This window comes from Mesoplodon bidens, assembly GCF_964165515.1.
Source record: "Mesoplodon bidens genome assembly, chromosome: 10".
NCBI classification, from domain to species: domain Eukaryota; kingdom Metazoa; phylum Chordata; class Mammalia; order Artiodactyla; family Ziphiidae; genus Mesoplodon; species Mesoplodon bidens.
In genome coordinates, this window is record NC_138172.1 from 98,123,924 (window position 1) to 98,151,463 (window position 27,540).

Here is a 27,540-nt window from a genome sequence, read left to right on the forward strand (position 1 = left end):
GGCGCACGGCAGCTCGCGGGACCGCCCTCTGCCCTCTCCCTGGCGCCTATGGTAAGAGGTTTGGCTTCTTTCTTCTGTGGTTACTGGTAACCTTTTCCTTCGCCCTAGTCCAACTGGAGGTTTGAGGGGGCTTTTGTGAGCTGGAGGGAGGAATCGCTCAGGGTGAAGGCCTCATGTCTTGGCGCGGCAGGACGCAGCTCAATTCCCCTCAAACTTTTCCCCTGAGTGGTCCAGCCCTCTCCTTCCCTGTTCAGCCCGGGTGCCAGTTTACCCTCGGAGGGACCCAGGAAAGACCCCACGTTGACTCTTAGGCTCTCTCAGGCCCAACCGGCGTGCAAGGTGAGCCTCTGCAGGAGGAGAGGCGCTAGGCACAGCAGGTGGTCACTCATTCTTTCCCAGTAATCCCGACTCCTCTAAGGGGAAGGCGAAGCCGGCCACCGAAGGCCTGAACTTCCGAGTTAACCCATTGCTCAGGTCTAGATATCCAAATACCTTAAGGAGCCTCAAGTGGGGCCCTGGGGGTTTGGCACTTGAATGAAAAGATGGGGAGATTCCTGGAGGTTCTGGGGTGGAGTGAATGCACCTCCAGCAGAGCTTTTGCCCTGAGGGAAAGATTGTTCCCGGTGCAACTTTGGGGGTGATGGAGCTGGGAGCGGGGGTTTACGGGTACAGAAGTAGATTCCAGCCAGCTATCCCGGGACACCAGGGGCCTCAGAAAACCTGAGCTTAGCATTATCTGAAGCCTGGAGCTCTCTGCAACCTGACACCAAGTCATGCCACTCCTTCCCGAAGCTCAGGGCGCCTGCACTGAGCAACGCACAAAAAGTTTTGAGATTGGGCTGAGAGAGTCCCAGGACCTGTTCGCTGCGGAACCTGCTCTGTGGTAGCAGCGCCGGGAGGGGGAAGGGCATTCCTTCTGATCTCCCTCCCCTAGCCCGGTTAAAAAAAAAAAAAAAAAAAAAAAAGAGAGAGCGAGAGAGAGACGAAAGGCAAAGTTTTCCCTGATTTGCAAGAGGCCTGAGGCCGAAGTTCTGGAGACTGCTTGGGTGCTGCGACAGTCGCCCAGAGCAGTTAGTGGCCGTGGGCCTGCCCTGGCACTGGGCGCAGCTGGCACACTGGGGAGGCTGACTGGAGCCTGGGCGCTGGATGAATCTGTGAGGGGTCCCCTCCCTCTCCTTGCCCCCCAGGGCTCCTTCCTGGAGGCGGCAGGATCGAGGTTCGGAGCTACGGAGGAGGTCGAGGTGGAGAAAGGCCCCGCGGGGCGAAGCAGGTGTCGGTGGAGCAAGGGGGAGGGCGCACGGTCGGGAAGACGGGGGTTGCGAGGAGGCAGTCGCAGGAGGCGCCCTGAGCCACAGCGTCCGGCTGCGGTGCGAAAAGGGAAGCAGCGATGGCGTTGACACGAACTAGACGTGAACCGGTCTCGGGTGCTCTGAGCGGGGCGACTGGAGCGGGGCAGCACGTCCCTGGGCAGGCTCCGCGGCCTCGGCGCACCACGCGCGGGCCGTGCTGAGCGCTTTGCGGTCTCCTGGCCAAGTCTCACAGCAAATTCCCCATTTTACAAGGGAGCCAACTGACGTTCAGACGACTTCAGTCACTTGCCCTAGATCACTCATCTGGTAAATGTCAACGACTCAGCTGAGTTTGGACCCCAAGTGGTCGTACTCCAGAGCCAGATTCTCGCTCCCGGCCGCTCCCGGATTCCTCGCGTCCCTCCCCGTTTCTCTCCCCTGCCGCCACCCTGGTCCCCGCGCCCGGCATCTGAGCGGACACCAGTGGCCCTCAGGCCCAAGGCCTGGGCTGCTTCACTTCCAAGTCGTCCTGTCCACGTCCATGCAACGCTGCACAGCGGCGTGGCTTCGCACCTAAGCACACTAGCGGCTTTGCCTCCCCTCCCCCCCGAAAAAGTACCGAAGTTGGAGTTGGCACTCTTCTCGCCCCACCCCAGCCCTAGTACCAGCCCTCCGGTCCTTCCCGGGCAGGGCCTGGCCCAGCCAGCTGGGTCCCAGGTCCCTCCGGCTCTCGCACCCGTAAGAGGGAGAAGCCAGGCTGCCGGGTCCTGAAACCGCGCTCGTTTCTAAGGCAGCACAGCACCTCCCGCCGGAGTCTCGCAGAGCTACAGGTGGGTCCTACGCGTGTGTCCGGTGCTCTGGAGAACTCGGCTTCCCCCAAACTATTTCGACAGTTAGAAAAAGCCGGAGAAGTTAAATATAGGCAGGAATGGGTTAAAAACGCCATAATTTAAGGTATGTAAAATTCGCAAGGAACAAAACAAAACACCTGCAAACAAAACCCACACTTGTTGAGCAAGGTTCTAAGGCAGGTCCAAGAAAGTTTCCAATCAACCAGAAAATCGGCACGGGAACGAGAGTCCCACAGCCCAGGCACGATTAATATGCCTAGGCGACACGGGAACTCCGAGAGACACCACCACATCACCCCTGAAAAGGCCGGGAGGGTGCAAGGCCATCTGGGCCGGCCACCAGGGATAGAGGCTCTTGCACGAGATTAGAAAGGGGAAGCTTTGGTGCAGGGACAAGTCTTCTTCACTCCTCAGCGTGGAGCTGGCCTTTTGCACACATTTGCCTGAGGAGTCAGAGAAGATGATTTGAAACCGGTTCTTTGTTCCTTTCGCAGTGCCCGCGACGGCAGCCTGGCAGAGTAACTGGGCCCAACCCAGGAGTCCCTGGCCCAAGCCTGGGCTGGTGGCTGCCGGACTGGGGCTGACGCAGTTGCAGCGCCAGCGGGGTCCGAGGCTGAGCTCCTGACCCTCGCCTCCCTCCTGGCCAGGTGTGGTTCCTACAGAGGTGAGCTCCTCGGGAGCCCCAAGTCCGGTGGCTTCTCGTAAAGCTCCCTTCTAATTAGAGCAGCGGTGAAATCATTGAGGTGATTTCATCTGTAATGGGAAATCAACCCCCGCAGCCCAAACCTCAACTGACCATCCCAGAACCACCGATGCCCCTATCTCCCTTTAAAAAGTTTTAGTGGAAAAGATAAAGAGCCGGGAAGCCACGGAGGAATGGGGGCGGGGCGGGGAGTCGTGAAAGTGAGAAGAGAGGGCGGACCTCAAATAGAAGTGTGAGTGTATGCGTGTGCAAATGTGTGTGCGCGTGTATGTGTGTGCGCGCGTGTTTGACTCTCTGCGGAGGGAGGAGACGAAACCTAAAAGTCAGACATGAAACAGAATCGTGAACGTCTTCACCTACTGAGAAACACTTTGATCTGAGATCCGACGCTGAAGCAGCCCTGGGGGTTGCAGACTCGAATCCGCGAGGTTGAACCTCGCAGGCCGGCGGGGAGGCCTGGACCGGGGATCTGGCTTCATCGCGTGCATCCAGGTGCGCGGCACCTATCGGTTCTGACCCAGTCTCCGGGCCTTGCCCTTCCCCCCACCACCACCAGGGCTGGAGATTCTCCCAGCCCCAAAGTTCCGAAGGGGAAGAGAGCCAAGGGAAGAGCGTGTAGATGCCCCCATCGCTTGAGTGCGAAAACACACCAAGTCACACTCGCGTCGCTCCCAGCACACTCCAGCAGGCAGTCTGCCTGGGTTCTCCGGCCAGGGATTGACCGAGAAAGCGGGTTGGGGCTGCTGGGAAAAGCTGGAGCTGATGGCGAGATTGCCGCGGCTATAAATCCATCACTTCCCAGGTCAGCTCTGCGAGGCGCTGGGACTAGGGCTGGCGGAGTGAATTCCTGGGCTAGCGCGCATGCGTCGGCAGGTAGCAACCCAGCTCTTTATGACCAGGTGAGATGTTGGTGAGCAGGTAAAAAAGGAGGATTTGCCTAAGCGATTCCAGGGAGCGGGCCCGGCCGAGCCCTACAGCCCATGCCCGGCGGGGACCCGTCGCCAGGAGCGCCGAGCCGCGATGTCCATACTTGCCAAAATGGGCGACTGGCAGGTAAGGGGGTTTGCCTTGGCCGGGGCTGAGGTGGGCGGGGGTGGAGCGGGGGAGGGGGCCGGGCGGGGGGAGGCGGAGAGGAAGAGCTGCGGCCCAGGGCTGCAGCGTCGTAGGTGAGGCGCGCCTGGCAGCGCCCAGGAGCGTTCCCAGGAGAGAAAGAGGGCAGGAAAGCGGGCGCAGGAGGCGGCCGCGGCGCTGGGGGCCACGCGCGCCACCGGCCTGCCCGGTGCTGGGGAGAGTCCGGCGCACGCTCCACAGGTGGCCCCGGGGGTCACCGGTGCTTTGCGCTACGGACGCCACCCCCCGCCCGCCGCCAGTAGAAACTGGGGTAGATGACTAATTCAGGCGGGGGCAGGGCGCAGGCGGGCGTGCGGTGCGCCGCCAGGAAGGTTCCCTGCTCGCTACGCCTCCGATGTCGCCCTAGACCCCAGGGCGGCGCGCGTGATGGGGTTCCAGTGCACCTGTCTCTCTCCGCGTCTCTACGTTTGGGGGACCACAAGGGAGCGTGGAGAATAGAAAGGGGTCCGGCTGGACGGGTCGCGCCGGCGAGCACGTTCTTTTGCGGAATGCTCAAAAGAGTTTGCGCAAAGTTGAGCTTCTCGCTCCGTCTTCTTCCCGAAGCCACTTTTCACCGCTTGGGCTACGGGTTGGGGTGCCTGGGCGGGGGCGGTAAGTGGCGAGTGATGAGGCAGAAGGCCTAGAACTGGTCGAAACCAACGCCTCCCGAACTTGGCCCTGCTAGGCCGCGGGCACCGCAAGGCCAGCTAGGCTCCAGACCCTGCTCTCCCCTGAGCCCCGGGCCCGACCCCGGCCGAGGGAGCCTGCATCCAGCGCTCTCTCCTTTTACCTTCCAGACGTTTCCCCTAAGGGAACCAGGGCGGCTCTGGTCAGATTGGTGAGGATAGCAGCCTCTCCCCTGTCGCCGATTTCATAATGGGAACCGCGGGGCCTTCTTTTCGCCCTAGCCAAGCGGAGGCCTGGTTAGGGCGAGAGTCTATGTGCCTAAAAGCCCGCGGGCCGATTTGAACCAAACCCCTGATCCTCTCAAAGAAAATTTGAGGCCCTGCTCCTTCCGGGGCGAGTTCTTTGGCTTGTTTCAGATTTCGGCCATCAGAAGTAAAGTTCAGAGAAGTCCCGTCTTCCCTACATTCTCTGGAGTTGGGGAAAGGAAGTCATCTTGCAGTATTTCTTTCTTTCATTGCACTTATTCTTTTAATCAGCCGTGAGCTCTTTTAGACCTCTCCTCCCAATTAAACCTAAATAAATGCAATTTCATCTCCAGAGTTAGACTTTGTGGTTTAAGGGTGCAAATCCCACACCAAACTCAAATCTGGGGCATCCACACCTTTCCCTCCCTTGCCCCTGTGGATCTCAGGGCCCCTCTTCATTCTCTTCTCTGGAGGGGAAGACTGGGGGACTCCTTGACGAAAGTCTTTTGGTTTTCCCCTCAAGCCGGGAGAACTTGGCTGCAGAATTCCTCAGCGTGAGAAAAAGCCCGCAGCGCAGGCTCGGCCAGGGTCTGGGCCTCCAGTGGGTTCGACTGAGGTTCGGAAGCAGCAAGATTCCAGCCTGAAGGGGACAGGAGTGAAGCCTGGGCCTGGCTCCCGTGGGTTCACAGTTTGGCTAGCGGTGGGAAGCCGGGATCTCGGGTGGGGCACGCGAATTTGGGACCTGGAGAGGCCGGCTCCTCTGGCTTTGGCCTGTTGGGCTCCTGGGCCCACTGGGTGGCAACAGCTGGTGAAAATGGAGTCCTTCTCCTTCCCTCGTTGTCTCTTTGTCTCTCTCGGTGTCTCTCAGATACTCACTCTTCTCCCAACGCCCTCTCCACGCCCCCATATCAGGCCTGGACCCCAGACCCCTGCCCCCAGGCCTGGCGCTGCTGTCCTGGGGTCCCGGCGAGGCCGGAGCATTGACATGCAATGAAGCGACTTGTCGTGGTAATGACGCTCACACAGTACCGCGGCTCCGCTGGCTCCAGGGGCGACCGGGGCGCTTGCTCGGGCCTTTATTCAGCGCTCCTAACGCGGGCGGCGGCGCGGAGCCCGCAGGCCCCAATCTACACCTCAAAGGCGCCCTCGGCGGGAAAATAATAACAGTTTAGCAGCCCCGGCGGGTGTGGAGCCGGAGATCTGCGGGGCTCGGGTCAGCAAGGGGGGAAGGTGGAGAGGATGAAGGCCCTGAAATGCCTTCCCCGGCCCACAGATAGAAAGAAAGCGAAACCTAGATTTTCCCCAAGCACACTGTGGCGACGTCTGGGGGTGTAAGATCCCCCGCTCCCGGGCCTAGGCTTTGGCCTACAGATCGCGCTCTGCGGCTGCGGCCGCGGCTGGGAGGGTGTCGGTCTCCCGGGAGGCCCACCCCCCGACTTCCAGCCACCACGTTGGGCGGCGGCCCCGGGCCAGCCCGCAGGGTGCGTGGCGCTGGCGCTGGAAGTTGACCATTTTTGCGGGCGGAGCGCGGCGCCGAGCCTGGAGCTGGGTTCAGCCAAGGGCCTGTGCCGCCGTGCGCAGGCGGGGACCGGGCGTGCAGGGGAGCGCCCAGGGCGTCGGAGGGAGCCCCTCCGGCTCTCTACCCGCTTTGCGGCTCTGGTCTTCTCCCTAACTTTCGGCGGGGGGGCGGTTCTGGCCTACTCTGCCGGGCTTGGGGAATTGGCTGCGGTCGTCTGGAGGGAGAATTGCCCTTCGGCGGCTGGGGGCGGGGGGGAGCGGGTCCCCCTCCTCTCGCCTTCCTTCCACCTGTTAGGCAACGATCGCATTCGCAACAGCCTCTATCTACCCTCACGGCGAGGACGCACCGTGAGACCCGGGAGGCCGGGAGATTTGCAAGCAACAGGCCCAGATGGCATCAGAGGTCGTTCCTAGAGCAACTCTGAGGCGAGACCTACTGTAGTTGGGGGATTTGCCGCATTCGAGAGGGAGAAAGGAGGTTTTGACCTAGGACAAACAAGGAAGCTCGGCCAGAGATATTAAGTACTCTGTATTTCCAAGGATCGCACCACGTCTTTTTTGGGGGTCTCTCTTTCCTTAAAAAAAAAAACCTCTGTTTCACAGAAGAAAAAATTACAGAGCCCCGGTGGGGCGAGCAGGCCCCCGTGTGGATCGGGAGAGCCGAGACTGGCGGACCTGGACGACGGGGGTGGCTCCCGGGCCTCCGGGTTCCGCGCCAGCCGGGCACTGAGCCGCGAAAGCGCCCGCGTTAGTAACAGCACCAAATCATGAAGGAACTCTCCCTGCTTTAATTAAAAAGGGGAATCTTGGGAAAACTGGAGCAGATTAGCACAGCGAAGGGTTGGTTCCCTGCGATTTATTTTGATGCATGCACGACACGGCGCACACATGTCGGTATTTCGGCTCAACTCCAGAAGCGACTGTGAGTGTCCATAGGAGTTCCGTATTCCTGTCCACACTGCACCCAGGAAGCCCGTAGCCCAAATACCACGCTGAATTATCAGTCGGCCCTAGCTTCATACAAATGAGAGGAAAATCATTTAACCCCTGGAGCTGTCAAGTAACCTCTTCAGGGTACACTTTTTATTTTACACGCGGCAATTAAAAGATCCCAAACCCCAGCCGAGCGACTGAAGCCGTCTGGCAAAATCTCCAACCTGGGGGGTGGGGTGGGCTGGGAAGCGCGAAGCCAGTAAAAGTCCCAAGGCGCCGCGGCCGGAGGTGTCAGCTGCCGGGGAGCGGAGGCGATCTCTTGTTGGGCAAAAATCCTGACGTGACTTCGCCGGTCTTCGTTTGGTGGTTACATCTGATAGCGAAAGGGATAGTAATTTCTAATAAGATTGGACGGGGCCGAAAGGACAGAGCCGCTGGTGGAGGCAGGGATGAGGGAGAGGTGCCGAAAGCTGGGCCCCGGCGCGGTCGCTCGGACCCAGCACAGTGCCGGGCTTTGGCCGGGGCGTCTCCGGCGAGGAGGAGACGGAGAGCAGAGGAGAGGAGACAGGAGAAGAGTGGCGTGGGGGCGGGGGCGCCGGGGCAGGGCCGCGCGGCGGGGCTCAAGGGAGATTTCGTGGGCTCCCCGGCAGGAGCGCGCTCTAGGAGCAAGTTTGCGGCTTGGAGAGGCCTTTATACCTGGGTCGGAGCGGCCGGCGGCAGATTGTGGTGCTGGCGAGCAATTGGACTATTGTTGATATGCTAATGAGGCGATTAGGCTGTTGGTAAAGAGCAGGAAAAGGGAAAAGTTTCTACCATTAGAGGGAGATCTCCGAGCGCACACGGGAGCTCTCTCCCTTCTCGCCTCCTCCTCTTCGCCCTCCTCCTCCTCTTCCTCGCCCTCCTCCTCCTCCTCCGGCGCTCGCCGCCCGCAGCCGGCACTTTGCGCTTACCCAGAGAGTAGCTCCACTTGGGTGCGAGGCGGAGAGGGGGCAAATCCATTCACGCCGATCCATGAAAATGCTTTGGAAACTGACGGATAATATCAAGTACGAGGACTGCGAGGTAAGCGCGGCGCTAGCTCAGTCGTCCTCACGGCCGCAGGCTCGGAGCTGTACTTCCCGCGCCTCCTCCCCTCCTCGAGGCCAGCTGCGAGGTGCGGGTGAGACAAACTTTCCCCAGCGCAGCGCCCGCCTCTCCGATTCGCCCGAAGAGCGCAGGGGAGAGGCTGCAGAGGGAGGATGAGGACGTTCCCTTCTTTCATTCACTCCTTCGGAGCCCCTGTCCCACTTCCCCCCTTTTCCTCCTGACCGGTTCTGACTGTGCCTAAGAGTAGAGCGAAGAGAGACAAGCTGGGTTTTCGAAGCAATTGCTGGCAATTGGGCACGCGTCCGTGCACTCTGCGTGTCTCTCCAACGAGATTCTGAGGGCCCAAGTCACCAGGAAAAGAAAGGAAAGAGAAAACCCTTTCCTCTCTTTAACTTTGCCTCTGATCTTTAATATTCCTTCTTTATGTATTCATTCTTTCCTTCCTTCCTACCGTCCCCCCACTCGACTTTTCTCAAAAGGCTCTTTTCTATTTGGAGAAGGCCCCCCCCCCCGCGCACTTCGCTCTCAGCTGGGCTGCACCTCCCAGTGAGCGGGCTTAGTTTGGGAACACGCATCTCCCAGACTGCTGCGAGGCTCCTCCAGGTACACTATGTTATTCAGGAAGTTCTAGGCAGTTTCTCTCTCCGAGCTACTTGGTGGGCGCAGCCCTGGGGTGGGGATGGGAGGCGGCACCGCGCGGAGCCGGCTGGCCGCCGGCTCCCTGCACATCCGCCGGGCACTCGGCTGCGTGACCGTGGGAATCCTGGCGGGGCTGCCGCAGCCTCCGGTGCGGGGAGCCCGCCCGGCCGGTAGAGCGCGCCGCACTGGAGCCCATTTTAAAAGCCACGATTCCCGGAGCTCGCCTTCTTGGGGCAGCCGGGGAAGCCCCAGGACTACCGGCCGGCCGGCGGGAGGCGCTGGGAAAGGGCCTGGCGGCCGCTGTCCCAACCCCCTTGCAACTCCCCGCTAAAAAGAGCCGATGAGTCACGGGAGGGGGAGGGGAGGGGGCCGCGACCGGAGAGATTACCTAAGTAAATAATAAGTGGCAGTCCCGGCTTTTGCTAGTTTTTCTTTCCCCTTTTCTTTCTTTCTTTCTTTTTGGCATGTGGAGCCATGGGAATGTCAAGCTGTCTGTGTGGGCGCAGCGGCGGGGTCTTCACTTGAAATCAGAACCTGGGCTATGTGAACGATGTGTCACCCGTCCCCTTCCTCCTCTCCTTTCTGTAGACTATTTTAAATCTTTCCCGTTTCCCGGGTCCTCCTTTTTCCCCTCCCCCCCTCCCCCGGGGCACGAGGTGACATCCCAAGGGGACCGGTGCTGCTTATCTGGGGACTCGTGTCGTGCGCGATGCGGGGCGCAGAGACTCCATGTCGGGCCAGTCGCTTTGTTTTCAGGGCTGGGGGGCCCTTTCCAAGCTGGTCGGGGTGACACTGAGCCCCTAAGCCTCCCAGGGTGGATTGTCGCATCCGGACTGTGGCCCGGGGCTCGGGCAATCACCTTCTCGGAGGCCGAAACCCCCGGCGGGCGGGGTCCGAAGCTCCGCGCGGCGCGAGCTGCCCGTGGGACCCAGGTGGGAGTCGATGCACTTGCACCCCCAGAGAGGGACCCTGTGGGGCCGCGTGTGCATGTGCGTGTGAGTGAGACAAAAACAGATGAGAAGCGAGAGGAGGGAGAGGAGGATAAATAGAGCGAAGGCTGTTTCAACAACTTTGCGGTGGGCGAGCGCCGGAGCAGGGATTTCGGGTTTCCGAGCCGGCTTGGGGCCGTCTAATTATGTCGGGCTCTGCAGGGACACGCAGGAGGCGAGGTGCCGCTTGTTCCGACACCCCGGCGGGCAGACTGGCAGCGGCGGCTGGGGGAGAGCGAGCCGTGTCATCCGGGGGGGCGGGGGGCCTCGGGCGGGAGTGGCCCAGCCAGTCAGACGGGTTTGCGCCGGGAGCCGGGAGCCGGTGCCAGCGGCGCCCGGGCTGGGCCGCCTCGCGCCTCTGCGCGCCCCGGGCGGCGTCCCGGCTCCCCCTCCGCGAGTCCCGGCCCCGGAGAGCCGAGGGCAGGGCGCCCGCCGCCGCGGAGTGTCCAGCCCCGGGAGTCCGCGGGAAGCTCGAGCGGCGGCCCGGGCGAGGGCCGGGCCCGGGCGGCGTGCCGGGCCATGGAGGAGCGGCGCGGGGGCGGGCGGCCGAACCCCGAGCCCCAGGCCCGGCTGCGGAGCGGAGAAGCCCGCGGCCGGAGGCGCCCGGGAAGCAGCTCGGGCGCCGAGAGCCAGACGAACGCCCGGACGCGGGCCCCGGCAGCTCCCGGCCGCGACGCGCGGCGCCCGCGGCATACCGAGGTCTGCCCCAGCCTTTTAGGTCTGATTGTCCTCGCTCGCTTCCTCTCCCCTCCCCCTCCCCCGCGGCCTCCCCCTCCGTGCGCGCCGGCTCGGCCCCCTCCTCCTCCCCCCTCCCTTCCTCCTCTAGGGCTCTCCCTCCTTCCCGCCCTCCCCTCTCCCCACTCCGTGCTCCTCTCTCGCGCCCACACTTTCTTTCTCACACACGCACGCAGACACATTCTCCCTCTCTGCGCGCTCGCCCTCGGTCTCCCTCTCTCCCTCTTTCTCTTTCACTTTTGCTTGCCCTGCAACCTTTTAAAATGTTGCCCCTTCCCTGTGATTCGCCAGCCGCGGCGCCGCGGCCCCCCGCGCGCTCGCCCGCTCCCTCTCTCGCCCGCTTTTTGTCTCTCGCGCTCCCTCTCCCCTCCTCCGATTTGCTACACTGAGGCTCCCGTCAATGGACTGCATTGAGAGCCGGCTCCGGCGCGAGTTGCCTCTCCGCTTCACGCTCGATTTCCAGGCATTCTTCCCTTATTAAGTATTCGTGTAATATTAATAGTCATGAATATCTGCTATTAGCAGGCTCCAGGAACGCTGCCCAGCGCGGTTATTAGAAGCTCAAGCGAAGCCGCCGCTAAGAAAAGAGGGGGAGACACGGATTAAGGAACACGCGCGCGCGCGCGCACACACACACACAGACACACACACACACTTGCTTTTTGCCTTTTTGGGGTTTTTCATTTTTTAAGGAACTTTGAATCCTACCCGCTCACGGCAGGATAGAGACCGTGGGTTCGACCAGCTGAAGGCGCCGCTCGAATCGGTGGTTCAAGTTCGGATGGGCCAGAGCGGGGCTCCAGCGCTCGGGGGAGCGGCGGCGCCGTGACCGGAGTCCCGGGTGGCGCGGGGCTCTCGGCGCCTTTTGTGTGGGGCGCGCTCGGGCAGCGGGGCAGCCGGGCTCTCCGGGCTTGCTTGTTGTTTTCCACCCTGACTCGTTACCCCAGACTCTTCGCAGATGTTAGTTCACAGTTTTTCAGCTATGGTGAGTCCCATCCCCACCCCCATCCCTGTTTCCTTAGGAATTTTACTCTGGAAAACCTGGGGCTGCGGAGCGGCCCGTCCTCCTCGCCCGGCTTTCCTTCAGGGCACCCCCTTTCCGTTTGCATTGCCCTCGCTCCTCGTATCTCTCCCTGTCTTCCATCCTTCAGCCGAATGCGGTACCCCCCATCCCCCGCTCGACCTCTCCCGGCGCGCAGCCCTACCTCGCCGCTACTTCCCAAGGCGTGTTTCTTGCCACGTTTGTCTTTATTTCCTCGCCTCTTCACGTGTTCCCGAGATGTTCGCAACATTTGATGCTTAATCCGGCTACAGGAAAAATGCCGCCCGGTGTGCGCCTTCTTCCCCTCGGGGTCCGGGGCTGAACCTCCGAGGGCTCGCATTGCCTGCAATCTACTCTGTTCGCTTGTTTTGCAAGAGAATTGCAATAGAGGAACCCAAGTCAGGCGTTTCTTCTGCCCTTTGGGGCTGGGGTGGAAGGGGCGGGGGCCTCCGCCCCGGGGTGCACCTCTCTCTTTTAAACCCAAGACAAGGCTGGATCTTTCCATTTTAAACCTTGGCTTGACGTCCCTCTCTCCCCGTCTCTATCACAAATCGACCCTGTCCAGAAAAAGGCTTCTAACTGAGGAAGCGGATAAGACAGACCCCCATCCCGCAGTTAAGACCTTCTTTAAGCTGGTAACTTAAACGTGGGCTTTCCTTACAGCCCTCTGCGAAATATGCTTCTATTTAAATAGTCATGAAATTGTAATAGCCTTTGAATGGGTAGGACCGTTTTCCCCCACATAAATGGAACAGGGTAAACAATAACGCAGTGGTAGGCAGGTTCAAATGCAGGGACAGAGAAAAGGCCGCTTCTGCTGTTTAATATTTAGTAGGAATTTTAATTTTGCGTAAGGGAGGTTTCACTCCGCAGCTTAACGGGCTGTGTTCCGGAAGGCCCTTTTTCGCCTTTTCCCCCCTTTGAAAGAAACGCCTAAGGAGAGTCTCTTATGGCCCCTCACTGGCACAGTCGAATTCCCTGCGTATGGGGAAGGGCCCTTTTCACTCCCGGAGTATTTTCTGAAAAGAACCGCCTAGGGCTCCTTTCTCGAGGCGGCCTGCGGACGGGGACGGGCCGTTTCCCACGCAGCCCTGAGCCGTGCACTCAGTGTGGCAGCTGTAACTCGACGCCTGATTTCTTGTTCTCTGCCCCTGCCCTCGCTCTCTTCCAGGACCGTCACGACGGCACCAGCAACGGGACGGCACGGTTGCCCCAGCTGGGCACTGTAGGTCAATCTCCCTACACGAGCGCCCCGCCGCTGTCCCACACCCCCAATGCCGACTTCCAGCCCCCTTACTTCCCCCCGCCCTACCAGCCTATCTACCCCCAGTCGCAAGACCCTTACTCCCACGTCAACGACCCCTACAGCCTGAACCCACTGCACGCCCAGCCGCAGCCGCAGCACCCGGGCTGGCCCGGCCAGAGGCAGAGCCAGGAGTCTGGGCTCCTGCACGCGCACCGGGGGCTGCCCCACCAGCTGTCGGGCCTGGATCCCCGCAGGGACTACCGGCGGCACGAGGACCTCCTGCACGGCCCCCATGGGCTTGGCTCAGGACTCGGAGACCTCCCGATCCACTCCTTACCTCACGCCATCGAGGACGTTCCGGTAAGAGGCCCCGCGGGCGGCGGGAGGGCAAACGCAGACCCTCCTCACCCACCCGCGAGAAAACGCCCGGAACGTGCAGCCCCGGGGGCCCGGGCTTTCCCTGCCCGGCGTTTACTTTCTCGAAATCTCCTTTTGTTTTTTCGGGTGGACACTCTAAGGACCCACCGAGACAGCCGCCTTAAAAAAATGGAAAAGAATTGTACTTGAGCGTTCTGCCCCTAGAACAATGGCTCCTGGAGCTCCTTCAAACAATGCCTGCATATTACCATTGAGAAATTAGACGAATGTCACCGTTGACGGTACCTTCCCCTCTTGACGACAGTAAACTGTTTCGACGGGGAGAGGATCTAATTCCACCGCTGAGTCTGTCGTGGGGATTTCTCCCTGTCCTGAAAAACGTGTTAGAGTCAACCAAAAGGGCTCGTTGAAATGCCCTGGCCATTTAAAAGAAAGTGTGAAAGACACACTAGGAAGATTATTTTTCCCGGATTTTATGAGTGCTAGTGATATCTGAAAGTTATGTGTATACCCTACCCTGATTACAGAATAGCAAGTAGCAAGTCCGAGCAGGAGGACATTCAATACAGCCTTTTTCTCTTCCTCGGGGTGCTAAGTGCTGACCTCATAAATCATTAACTGGGTTCCCAACGCCTCTCAGAACCCGCTACACCCGCATATTAAATGAATGTTTTCAGACTATTGGGCAATGCATTCTTTGAGTTCTAATTCAGTTATCAATAAATGCAGTTTGAAATGATTTCTAAATAAGCATGGTATTAGCGCATTTACTGTTTACAATGCAAACCAGGCTACTGATAATTTGAAAATACTTTATGAAATTAAATTTAAACCAGCATCTCTTGCTTCAATTCTACATATTTATGGTTTCCTCACAACCTTCCTGAAATGGAATTAGAGCAGGCCAATAATTTTATTAAAGCTGTAAAGGCTCTGTTAATGCTGCTTTTCTTTGGAGAGGAAATGTATCTGGATGTGATTTTTGCTAAAATGCTATTTCAAATTACTGCATCAAATATTGCAGCAATATGTCCGTTGACAGTTTAATGATTACTGCATTAGATTGCAAAGAAAATGGTCAGATGAACTTACCTGCTTGCTTGGTGAATTTAAAACATTATTTAAGTTACATAGGAAAATAGAAAATTTATTACATCTCTCATTTGGCCTAGTTAATCACTGAAATTTGTTGGTTATGTTTAGCAGCGTAGCATGGAAAGTAGGAAAGTAGGCAGTTGATCCAATGTGGGGTTTACTAAGCATTGTATGTGTGTGTGTGTGTGTGTGTGTGTTTTCATACATGTTTTTAGAAACTGATACTAGACAGTGCATTTCTTGGAAAGTAAAATGAGACGAGCAATAGCTGAGAAAAGGGCCATTAAAAAGCAAACCTGGAAGTTGTGATCATTTTAGTTCCCCTTCCCAAAGATTCTCTGAAACCTTATCCTAGTCTGCTCCTTGGAAATATTTGAATTGCAAAATAACGTTGCGAGCTTTTGGAACTACTGTGAATTAGAATTGCTCTACTTTGCAAAAATTCCAAAGTGGCTGGTGTGAATTCTTGACACCGGTATAGTCATTCTTCGTGGTGAGATTGGCCTATAGGAGAAATTAATCAAAAGATCAAATAAAAACAAGGAAACCCAGTTGCTGCTCTTCCCCTTCCCTCCCCCACCTTTTAAGAAAAAAAATTCTTTCAAAGGAATTTGGGTCAGGAAAAGGGTTGTTTTCAATTTTCCCATTGCTGCAACAGTTAACCTTTAATAAGAACGACTGCCAAATATTTAAGAAAATCAAATCGATGGTGAAAATTATTTAATCATTAATATCTCAGTGGGGTTTTAAACTTAACAGTCTTCCCTGTATGGACAAGGTCTAGAAATAACACAAATAAAAGTATTATGCCACACTACATTTACTTTATGGGTTTAGGGTGCATGCATAAAGGGATCATATTTCCCCATATAGTTAAAACACAAGAACTGCAGCAGTAGTCATTTCTGAACATTTCTCAATTTAATTATACTTAAATCCAGAAGCACTTTAGGCAAGTTACAAATGAGAGCATTGAGTATAATAAAACCTGTAATAAAGCAACTTAGTACCATCCACCCGGAATCATTGCGATCAGGCACAATTAACAGGAGCATAAATCCAAGACAGAATGGAAAATGTTCGAATCAGTATTATTGTTGGACAAAGACTAGAGAAGGAAGTAATAGTTTTTTTAAATGGTAATGCCTGTGTTTGGTAATGATTGTGAAATCTTCTATCTCAGCAGCCCTGGTGCTAATTTGTAAACACAGGCAGACATTATATTGCCTGTCAGTTTCTGCATTAGAAAACACGATTTCATTTTACTTTCTAATCACGTTTTGACTCTAGCACACACGTATACCCATCCATCTGTAGAAAAAAAGAAACCCACACTAACAAATCCAAATCTGCTACTGGACACAGGAAAACCTCAAAGGATTTTTGTTTGTTTGTTTCTCTTTTTATCATTTTCATATCCCTATCTGATATCCAATTTAGACAGTAGTCCTTTTTAAATTTTTTTCATTTATCCATAAGTGAAGGTGTGTATACACGTTTGCTCTTTATCACATCACCTAAAACGTTTCCAGTACTCCCCCGTTACTCCCGACTGTCATTTCTATTGTGTTTCTCTGGCTTTTGCTGCCTGAACGCTGGAATTGCTGAAGTCCGAAGCCGCTGAGGCGCCAAACTAAAGCTAGGTGTAGTTTTAAAGGTTGAACTGACTGTGAGAAAGATCAAAACTCGGTTTAATTTCCAAAGAAAGTTTTATTCCCCACCCCCAGCTCCTTCAAATATGGATTCTTTGCTGGGGAACGAGAAATTGGCCGTGGGTGTACAGTGAAACCTCTTGAGCTGCAAAACCCCCAATTCCAATGAGCCAAGATGAGATGTTTATATATAAATGTCACTAGATGGGAGGGGGGGATTTTGAGTCCACACCTTCCCCTCCCCCTATCTTGCACGAAATATTCATTTCCTTTTGTTTTGATTATACACTTACATCCATGTGTATCCTTTTGTTGCAGCATGTAGAAGACCCGGGTATTAACATCCCAGATCAAACTGTAATTAAGAAAGGTAAGCCATTTCCTTCTGCATTCCAAGCATGTCCTTACAGGCACAGTGCTATTTAAAAGAACTTGCAGAGCTGTGTTTATTTTTTTCCAAGTAGGATTTCCTAAAGGCTCAGAATTAGCGACTAGATAGGCATAGAATAGCCATGCTTAAATGATCGGCTTTCAGTATGTTAGTAATGGCAACAGGCTAGCTTTGTTCTGATTCATGACTTGAACATTTAATTTAGTTTAATGATATCTGGACAAACACACGAAATGTGTAATAGTTGAACAGATTTGGAAGTGGCATTTCAATTTTGGAACGGTTTTAACAGTTCATTTAATCCATTGCGTGAGTGGCCATGAGTGTTAAGAAGTGTATAATGCTAAAAACAGTGCAAGTAATTTAATATTAATATAGGAGCAGATGATAAAAAGACATAGCACTCCTTAGCAGAGGGGGAAAAATCTTTCATGTTCTTACATTTAATTTCTCATTAGCTGTTAAGGGTTTTTAAACTTTGTGAATTAGGTTAAAAATTTGGCTTTTGGTTAAAATTAGCTTTTTGAAGATGTCAGGTTTATTAGCATAAATGTTTGGAGCAGAAATTGTTTTAAAAAAGTGTCAAGTGATTTGGATGGATTTGTAATTTGTGTTGCGTTTAGTGGGTAGAAATAAAGTTTACTGGATTAAATGCTATTCACAGCAGCTTTTTTTTTTTTGTTATGGTGGCAATGTTACATTTCGGGATTCTAGGCACCACCAGAGGACGATGCTATATAAAACTGTTCCCATTTCTAACCCCAATCAGTATATTGTTAGCGAGTTTAAAGTTTCATTTTTGCATCCGTGAAGTCTTTGTCATGTCAAATTAGATGTGTGTGTGCAAGGGATAAATCTTAAGAGATGCTCTTTCCAAGTCGACATGATAATTGGCTCTTTTATTAGTAATCTCTCAAGAGTTCGTTTAACTCCTATTGTCTCTATTAGCCTCCCCAGAGCTATTAATGTCACAAGTGATCTATCCAAAACCTAGAGCCCCCCCCCACCTCCCTATACGTCTAAAATATCCCCATTCAAGAGGGAGGAGTACTGTATACATATATTATCATGTATTATTCTGCATACGTGTATTATTATGTATGTCTCCATGTGGAATTTTAAGATACAAATGCATACTGTACTTAAATGGTTATGAATGCATCTGAATTAGATTGGTGTTAGAAATGTAACATGTTAGTACACTTTCTGCTGGCCTTGAATTTTTTGTAAGTATGGTGGATCCAACGATGAAGAGCTTATGATTTTAACTAACAAGAACATATCCTCCCCTTCCCCCCTTCCCAAATTAGACGCTTAAGCGTAAGACTATTAACTCTTTGCTCATCAAAAGAACACATTGCTAGTTTTCCACGGTAGGCCTGTTTATCCTTTCTCCCAGTTCAAAACGGGGCTTGGAATGGATTTCCAAAACTCGAGTCTTTTTCACAGATAAACATAGGAAAGGGCCTATTTATCAAAAGGATGGGATGTGGCAACAGAATCCACCACTTCCCGGCTTGGTGCCTTGAATGAAATGCTCATTTACAGGCCGCTTTAGCCATCTAAACTCTCGGCTGATTTTAATTATAGGTCTGTGAAGCAGTTTCTCCCCAACGCTAAACCCCTCGCCCCACGAAAACTCCCGAGCCTACATAGCTTGCTCTCGGTTTACAAACGCCACCCCCTTCGCTGCACCCCAAGCCCGTGCGCCAGCACCCCGTCTGGGGGCCACTTCCCTCGGAGGCTGAGAGCCGGGAGGGTCACGAGTTCACCACCATCTCTAGACAGCTCCCCAGCGGTTAAATGGCAAGGGTCCAGGGAGAAGCAAAGGCCTGGCTGGCGGGGCTGGGCCGCCCCCCGGCCGCCGGTGAGACGCGCCGAGGGGCACAGCCTCCATCCCCAGTACCGGGATGGAGCAGGGACTAGGGCAGGAGATGGGGAAGGAGCCACGGAATTTTCAGGGCTGGAAGAAAAGCGGCGGTTGCGGCGCAAGCCTGGGAGCCGGCCCGGGCCGGGACGAGGGCCGGGGTCGGGCAGGGCTCGGGAGGGATCCTCGGCGCCCACACGCGGCCTCCCCGTCTGTCTCCGCAGGCCCCGTGTCCCTGTCCAAGTCCAACAGCAACGCCGTCTCCGCCATCCCCATCAACAAGGACAACCTCTTCGGCGGCGTCGTGAACCCCAACGAAGTCTTTTGTTCAGTTCCGGGTCGTCTCTCGCTCCTCAGCTCCACCTCGAAGTACAAGGTCACGGTGGCGGAAGTACAGCGGCGCCTCTCACCGCCGGAGTGTCTCAACGCTTCGCTGCTGGGCGGAGTGCTGCGGAGGTGAGGCCCGAGCGAGGCCCTGCCCGCCAAGCATTGCGCCTGCGCCGGGCCGGCGACGCGGACGGGCCTCGCGCCAGGGCCCTCCCTTCGCGGGAAAAGAAAGGGGCGGGGAGAAGAGCGTAGAACCCGGTGGGTGGAGCTGGGGGCGGGGTGAGGCGGCGGGCGCCTGCGCACTCCGCCGCGTTCCCGCGCGCTCCGTCGTTCCGGGGGCGCGCCCGGATCGGCCGGCGCAGCGCGCTCAGTGGGACCTCTGCCTCCTCCCACCCCCTCCCCGCGCGCATGCGCAGTTCGCTCCGCCGCGGGCTCAGTCCCGGCCGCTGCAGCCGCGGGGCGCCGCACGCCCGCCTTTTCCCTCCTCGCGCACACCTTGCAAGCCTAGGAAAACTTCCTCTCAGGCGCCTCACTTTGCCTTACCTCCATGTAGGGTCTCCGATTGCAGCCCGCCGTCCCTTGAATAGGGTTTAAGTAGAAGACAATGGTTTTCTCTAGTCTCCGTGCCACGCCCCCGGGTCACCAGAAGCAGACCCTCCCGCCCGAGGTGCTCGCACTAATGGTTCCGATGTACCGTGTCCCCGTGTGTGCCAGGCAGCGTGCGAGGCACGTTTGTGCATTATGTGTGGTCGCTACCGACGATTGCATGTTGCCTATGTGGCCAGGGATTCTCGTCTCACCCGCGCGAGGTCGGAATGATTCATTTCGTAGATGAGATTTTATAAGGGTCGACGAGGTGAAGCACCTTCCCTCAGGGCAGGTTTGTCCCTCCTCTGGGCTTTTTGCTCCTAGGGTTCCACCCAGCGTTGTGTGTGGTGGGTCTTGCGTTGCACTTTCCCAGATAATATTTTCTACTTTTTCTCCTTTTTAATTTTTAGTGAGAAAGTGGACCCAAACTTCATTCTTTTGACATTTATTCATATATCTGTTTATAGACCCAGAGTTCTGCTGTGATGGGTGTATCCCATACAAAGGCTACAGAGTTTAACATCAGCTATTCCACTCTTTCCTTCCTCCTTCACGGTCATTTGCTGTCCCTTTGTAATCTTTCGTTGACACAGATCTGAATCCGCCCTCTGCCTTTTTCTCCCCCTTCCCCCATCCCCAATATTGGAGACTGTTTACCTAGGGGAGTATAATCTAATCCACACAATTAAAGAGCACTTGAGTAGGGAATAAAATCTGAAATTAATTAATTTGCTGTTTTATTTAAACAATTTATCTTAACCACTTTCTGATTATGGGAGTCTATTTAGACATCTATTTAGAACCACCTCCATCCTCTCTGAAATCAGGGAAATTTTTAAAGGCTGCTATCAACTTCTGACTTTTCTAGTTAGGCTGGTGACATGGCATGTAAACAGTTGGTGAAATGAATTTCCCACTGGGGCTAAAGCCAGAGAAAGAAACGTAAGAGTGATGATAACTTTGGTTACTCTGAATAACCTAACAGCAGATCTTGCAAAGACAATTTAAAGAGCCCATTAGGATGAACTCAGAAATACTTCACACCCTAGAGATGAGAGCTGTGTTTGTTTGTGGTTCTTCTTTAGAGAGTTGGGAAGTCAGAACCTTCCAACCTGCCACAATAGTTGCAGTAATAACTGAACACAGGGGGTGCTTTAGAGTTTAACAAGCATTTATCGCCTATGTTCTTTCTGTACCATTCCTTCCTTACATATCTCGGGGCCAGGATCCTTAATTTTTAAAAGTACATTTTAGGAAGTTGTCAAAATGACTACAGTGTGATGCAGAGCAACCAAATGTTTTCTAAATCCCTTTCTCACATGTATTTGTGAAACAGGGCGAAGTCTAAAAATGGAGGAAGATCTTTAAGAGAAAAACTGGACAAAATAGGATTAAATCTGCCAGCAGGGAGGCGTAAAGCTGCCAATGTCACCCTGCTCACATCACTAGTGGAGGGTAAGTGAGTTCCCTTGCTAAAGAGAAGGGAAGTTTCTTCTGAGAAAATGGCTAATATTCAGTGGCCAGATGTTTGGTTGTATTTTGTCAGTTGGGCAGTTTCATTTTTCCAGAAAACATAGCCAGAAGTGAACGGAATTCTTTTGTGTCAAAAAACTATTTGCATTTATTCCTGTCCTTTCCTCTTCCCCTCTGCCACAAAATTACACCTCCCTAGCCCAATTCTGACCTAAACAATGTGAAAACTTAAGAACTGCATATTCTTCAAGTTCCAGTCTCCTTTATAGAGCTCAGCAGTAAATCACTTAAGCTATTCTGACATCTGCGTTTGAGAAATGCGTGACCATTACTTCCTGAATTAATTTGGGAATCTTTGACCTGCATCCTGATTTAAGACCATCCTGAAAGCTCAGGGTTATATGCCCTTTTAGGTTTTTGTTTTCCAAACATATGCTCCCTTATCTCTCATTTAATTGTGCTTCTCTACTGGAGAGGAAGAAAAGTGATCAATTTTAGACTTTGAGTTATTTGGATAGGAAAAGAAAAAAGAAATATAAGCATTGCAGAAAGTGTCTCATGTCAGCTTTTTACACACACACACACACACACACACACACACACTCGCTTCTAAACCCCTCAAAACAAAAGCTCACCCTGTCCTCACTCGCTGTTCTAGATACATCAGAATCCAGTCACAGCAGTCACATCCCTACTTCCTCTAGATCCCTGTTAAGTTTGTCCGATACTAAATTGGCTGAAGTTTGGGTGTGTTGGAATGAATGTATTGGTCTTTTGCATTTTCCTTTGTGTTCCGTTGGAAACGTCTTATGCCAACAGGAAAAAAAAAAGGCACTTCAGTTATGGCGCAGATTTCAAAACTACCATTTATATTTAAAGAAGGCACTTAATCTTATTTACATCTTGTATTTGAGGAGACATAGTATAATTGAATTCAAGTTCTAGCTTTGTAAATAATTTTAAGAATATTTAAAAACATAAAATTGAGAAACCCTATGAACCATTCGTTAATGGTGCCCAAAATGATACTAATGTGACTGTTAAGTCATAAGCAATTGTTCAGTGCCAGAAACTCAGCTACAGTAGCATTATATTAAAAATAATACCAGTACATTGGGAACCCACCGTTCAGACCCCGAAACAATTATACGCAGAGAAAATGGTAGTAGCGGCTTCGGGTGTAGTGTGAGAGTGTGCATGGTTTTGGGGTTGAGTCCTGTAGCAGGGAAGCAGTTTCTGGAGAACTGTTATTGTTTGTGATCCGCTCCATTTTATGGAAACAAGCTCAGCGGAGAGGGCTTTGATGCTCTAATTGGCGCATGCGTTCTTCCGGAGCTGGAGCTAATGGCAGGAAGCCCTGCAGTAAAAACCAACTGGTTCAGGAAATTAAAACCAAAGATTCGAAAATCAACAACACAGGCAGACTCAGTGGAGTGACCCTCAAATCCTCTTGGTTAATCGGTTTGGATGAACAGATAATTATATGCGATAAAGTTAAAATGTAAACCCTTAGTCGTCCCCTTGCAGAAAAGCTCAAGGGGTAATTATGAATATCATTTATGAATGTGTTGATAGGTGTGAGGTTGGAATACAAGAAACATTTTGAAAGAGAAGGTGGGGGAATGTCATCTGGGTTGGGGATGAGGCTGCAAGGCAGTTGATGGGATTTTACATTTTCCAATCCTCTCGGCCTTCTAGGCTAAGTGGCCATTTTCCCTGGGAAGTGCAGCCACCAGATCCTACAGGGAAGGAAAGAAAATGCCTGAAATGGGAAAACAAGTAGTGTGTGTTTCCTACAACATCTGGGTTAAGAAAATAAGGGAGTTGGGAGGCAGTTTTGATCCCAACTTTTTTCATTCTCTTGCCCTCGCCCCCCTCCTCTCACCTCTTGCCAGGAGAGGCCGTCCACCTCGCCAGGGACTTTGGGTATGTGTGCGAAACTGAATTTCCTGCCAAAGCAGTAGCTGAATTTCTCAACCGACAACATTCCGATCCCAATGAGCAAGTGACAAGAAAAAACATGCTCCTGGCTACAAAGTAAGACATTACCTCTACGGGGTCTCTGTGTCTCACTGTCAAGAGAAACAAAAATTCAAAATCGTTTTTGCTCCCACTTTTGGCCTCTTTTCCTTTTGTGTTAATCAGCTCTGTTGTAAATATTGAAGTTACAGCACAATCTAATAAACCATAATTGATTTTAAAGGGGCAGTACAAGGAAGATTGCGAGTGCGTGTTTCCCTCTTTCCCCTCTCTTTCACCCCACCTTCTCATTTTTTTAAAAAAAATTAACGTGTATGGGGGTGGGGTATATAGTAGGGATGTGATGGAAGCTGAGTGTGGATTTGCGACTATTTCTGGTCAGAAAGACCAGAATCAGGTTCTTTTTTTTTTTCTTTTTTAACCTTTTGTTTTTTTTTTTTGTTTTTTTTTTGTTTTTTTTTTTTTTTGCGGTACGCGGGCCTCTCACTGTTGCGGCCTCTCCCGCTGCGGAGCACAGGCTCCGGACGCGCAGGCCCAATGGCCATGGCTCACGGGCCCAGCCGCTCCGCGGCATGTGGGATCCTCCCGGACCAGGGCACGAACCCGTGTCCCCTGCATCGGCAGGCGGACTCTCAACCACTGCGCCACCAGGGAAGCCCTAACCTTTTGTTTTATATAGGAGTATAGTTGGTTAATAACGTTGTGATAGTTTCAGGTGTACAGCAAAGTGATTCAGCCGTACACATACATGTATCTATTCTTTTCGAATTCTCCGAACCAAGTTCTTAAAGGAGTGACAGACTTGCCTGTATCAGTTTTTGTCTCTTATCAATATGCTCTCCAAGGGCAAGGATTAAGCAGTGGCCTGCAAAATGTTCAAGCCAGAAGCTGTCCTAGTTTCAACCCTAATCCCTTCTCCCATTTCTTGCCTTCCTTTCTCATCCTCCTCAAAAGTGCTGTGTACACACACACACACACACACACACACACACACACCCCACAAGTTCTAGCCTACAGGCGAGTTGTCAAATAGGTTTCAAAATGGCCCAAGTTATATTCCCATCGGTGCCTGGGCTGAATAGGCTTCTGCAGGTGGTGTGTGAAAAGAAAATGACTGTTTTGATATGTTTTCTGGAAATTAAAAGGCCTGTTTGGAAGCCCTTAATTATCAAAGTCGATGTCACAGGAGGGCATGGAAGCAGAGGGCAGAGGCAGCGGCCTCAGGCAGGGCAGTTTCTGGCCTGGGGACACCAGCTGGCCTTGGAGGAGGTAGCCTGCCAGTGCTTCCTGTTCTCCATCCCTCCTTCACATCCCCCCACCCAAAGGCTGCTGCTGCGTCAGGAAGGCCCACCTAGTCCTTGCTTCCCAGATTCAGAGACTGAGCTTCCCCTGTGCAGGCCACATCACCCGTATTTCAACTTTTCCCTCTTCTCTTAGCTTCCTAAACACACCCATGTTCACAATTTCCCTAGACAATTTTTTTTGCTGTGTGGGAAAAGAGGTGGAATGGGCGATTGAAATGTCTGTTTCTTCTTCCCCAAACCACTCTGAATTATCCCCAAGGAACACATTTTTTTTTTTTTTCGGGTGACTTATTTTTAAAGGCAAAATAATCCCAAGAAAAGTTTTGCCTTTCTTGTGCACATCCACCCTGATCTGAAGGCGAATGAGTGGAGAGTTCATCCCCCCAAACTGCTGCTGAGGTCTCTAGAAGATTAGGGAAGAGGGGCCTCCATAGTATTTTGAGCAGGACAGCTGATGGGTGCATGCTATTGGCTGTTGAAGAGATGCTCGCGTTTCTGACTCCTTGCCCCTCTGACTCACCTTTGTTTCTCTCCTAACGTGTGAAATGTTTTCTTGCGTCTAGGGTGCTTGGTGTGAGCGAGAGAGGAGGGGGTTAGAAGTTTGGTGCAGCTGAGAGGTGAGAGAGAGACACACACACACACACAGAGAAAGGCAAGAGACAGGCATGTGTGGAAGTGTTTAAAGAGAAGCAAGAGTTTAGGTGGACTCTGACAGGTGGCTGGGTCTCCCAACATGTGCCCCTCCCCCCCAGTCTGTGTCTGGGGCTCTGGGTCAGGTCAGGTGTCGGCGTGATCCAGGCAGAGGTAACGGCAGGGAGCAAGGTTTTCTCTTTGCTGCTGATGCTGCTGGCTGCCCAGCCTCATCTCTCTCTCTCTCTCTCTCTCCCTGCTCCGCTTGTGCTGCAGACAGATATGCAAGGAGTTCACCGACCTGCTGGCTCAGGACCGATCTCCCCTGGGGAACTCGAGGCCCAACCCCATCCTGGAGCCCGGCATCCAGAGCTGCTTGACCCACTTCAACCTCATCTCCCACGGCTTCGGCAGCCCGGCGGTGTGCGCCGCGGTCACGGCCCTGCAGAACTATCTCACCGAGGCCCTCAAGGCCATGGACAAAATGTACCTCAGCAACAACCCGAACAGCCACACGGACAGCAGCGCCAAAAGCAGTGACAAAGAGGAGAAACACAGAAAGTGAGGCGCTCCTCCTGCCCCGCCCCCTGCCTGCGCCGCCTCCCTGGCCCCGGCGCGCCCACCCACTCCATCTCCATCTCCATCATCTCCATCATCTCCATCATCGCCATCTCCATCTCCATCACCCCCACCACCGAACACCACCGGCAGGTGACAGCTCCGGGATCAGCAACCCCCCGCTGCTGCTACTGCTGCTGCTGCTGCCGCCGCTGCCGCCACCGCCTTCGGTCCGGAGTCTCGGGGTCCCGGGGACAGCGCTCCACTGTGAGCGGGGCGACCCCGCAGCCTCAGGCCCCGGCCCCGACTTCCTCCATCAGCACCAACTCCCCTTTGCCCTCGTGTGGAGCCTAAGAGAACAGAACAGGCCGTGAAGCCAGCAAAGAAAAGTTCTGTCCGAGTTTGTGAACCTTTTTTTTTTTTTAAACTAACAAATCAACAACGACAACAAAAAAAATTTAAAACTTTTTTTTTAGAAAAAAGAACGTAAAAATTAAAAAAAATTACATGAGCTTCATGGGACGGAATCACCACCTTCTCTTACATACTTCAGATTGTAGCCATACTAAAAAAAAGAAAAAAGAAAAAAAAAGGCAAAAAAGGCTAATGACATTTTTATCAGTATTGTGAATAAACTTGAACACAGATACTCGAAGTTCCATGTCTTGTCTTCAGTTCTAGAAGTTTTCCCTCTTCAAGGTAAAGCGACCAACTTGAACTCTCTCTGGCAACACGATTCACAGTTCTATAAGGGAATCAGTGTTCACGTCTCTGTATATATTTATTTATGTGTAATTTAATGGGAATTGTAAATATGGTGAGTCTGTTTTAAGCCTTTTTTTTTAATTTATCTGGTGATCTCGTTTACCTCTTGTTTAGTGGGTTTTGAATCTTCCCTATTAGTTCTTCATGTGGTTCATGGTACTTATTTAGGAATCCAAGGTTTGGGGGATTTTTTTTTTCCTCTGGTATTCATGAATTTAGCCCTGTTGTAGCATGTTAAAGACGACAATGAAACAGCTGAACAAATAAAAAAAGTAAAATAAAATTTTATAAGTAATTAGTATTACATTTAGCTTTTCATTGAACTGAAAGAAAAAAGTGATATTGGACCCTGGAAAGATTTTTAACTTGAGTGGTTTGGCAACCGTTCTATGTATTGTGGAGAGAAAAAAGAAAAGTTTATTTTATTCCACTGTCCTCCCTTAAAAGCATCATTTGAGCAATAAATGAGTATTGTCTTTAAACCAAGGGTTAGGGATTCCCCCCCCTCTTTTTGTTCAAAGAACTTCAAACATTTGGGACCACCTGGTATTCTGTATTTTCACTGGCCATTTTGGAAGCAGTTCTAGCTGTATTGTACTGAGTTGTGCTGGCAGTAGTTTCCATGCCTGTCAATGTATCATAGTCCTTTGTTGCCCAGATAAATAAATATTTGATACGCTTTATGTCGATTTTTTTTTATTCAGTGGCTGTCTTTACCCAGGCGTATTTTTGTTCTTGGCAGTATTTTTTATTCAGTATGGTTACAGTAATTGAGTTTAACCCTCCCTTGGCAATTGCTCCTTGCAATAAGCAGCTGAACCCATTGTTTCCCTCAAGTATAATAAAAACTTACTTTCAACTTGGAGTTCAGAGCAGGGTATCATTTAGATATTCCACTGAGTCTGTATTCAGACAAATGACACAATAAAACCCAATGTATTCGTTTGGATAAAAGATTGTTTGTACTGCTAAAGGAATGACATACTATCTTTTCCTTACTAGAAACATTAATTTTATTATTAAAAATAAAGTTTTATTTATGTTGATCCTTTAGGTTTTCATTTGTGTTTTGAAAACCAAAATATAAGACCTTCAGAGCCAAACATTAAGGATGACAAGGAAGATGGAGAGCAGACAGAAGAACCTCTCGCTCGCCCTCCATAGCTACTTTGGAATCTGTCTCGGAGGATAACTGAAATTTAAACTGTTCGTTCATTAGCACAAAGGAAATACCCACTTCAAAATTCACTTACTTGCTCTGGCTTCTTAGTGGCTAAGACATGCAAATGAGTGAACACCAGCTCTAGTTTTCTGGGAAGAGTGGCAGAAATGTACATGGAGCAGGGGCAGAGAGGGCACATCGTCTTCCATGTATTTGAATATTTCATTTAGAGATGAGTTCATTACTGTGCTGTTCGTAGTAGCTCTTGAGGTAGCAGAGGGGACTGGGAAACTGTCGATTCCCAGAATCTTTTCTGCCTGCCCCCTAAATGCCCACCCACCCCTTTCCCTCACCACT

The 27,540-nt window shown here is 52.4% G+C and overlaps 1 protein-coding gene and 1 long non-coding RNA gene across 4 annotated transcripts; one reads left to right on the forward strand and one right to left on the reverse strand.

The window, feature by feature from the left end:
• Window positions 1-7,515: 7,515 nt before the first annotated feature.
• On the reverse strand, window positions 7,516-8,310 carry LOC308623582. The gene is made up of 3 exons (XR_014016848.1): window positions 8,227-8,310; window positions 7,973-8,052; window positions 7,516-7,649 (listed from the first exon to the last, which is right to left on the reverse strand). It is a non-coding gene; the product is annotated as an uncharacterized lncRNA (long non-coding RNA).
• Window positions 8,133-27,017, forward strand: TFAP2A (transcription factor AP-2 alpha). 3 transcript variants are annotated; one of them, XM_081246180.1, is made up of 7 exons: window positions 8,133-8,338; window positions 12,939-13,373; window positions 16,457-16,508; window positions 18,621-18,852; window positions 20,648-20,766; window positions 22,680-22,821; window positions 24,975-27,017. In XM_081246180.1, the coding sequence occupies exons 1-7, from the start codon at window positions 8,288-8,290 to the stop codon at window positions 25,261-25,263; spliced, it is 1,320 nt and encodes a 439-aa protein (XP_081102306.1). In that variant the 5' UTR covers window positions 8,133-8,287; the 3' UTR covers window positions 25,264-27,017. The 3 variants fall into 3 exon arrangements, with proteins under 3 accessions (XP_081102306.1, XP_081102305.1, XP_081102307.1); XM_081246179.1 differs by lacking the exon at window positions 8,133-8,338 and adding an exon at window positions 10,415-10,689; XM_081246181.1 differs by lacking the exon at window positions 8,133-8,338 and adding an exon at window positions 11,597-11,710.
• Window positions 27,018-27,540: the final 523 nt, after the last annotated feature.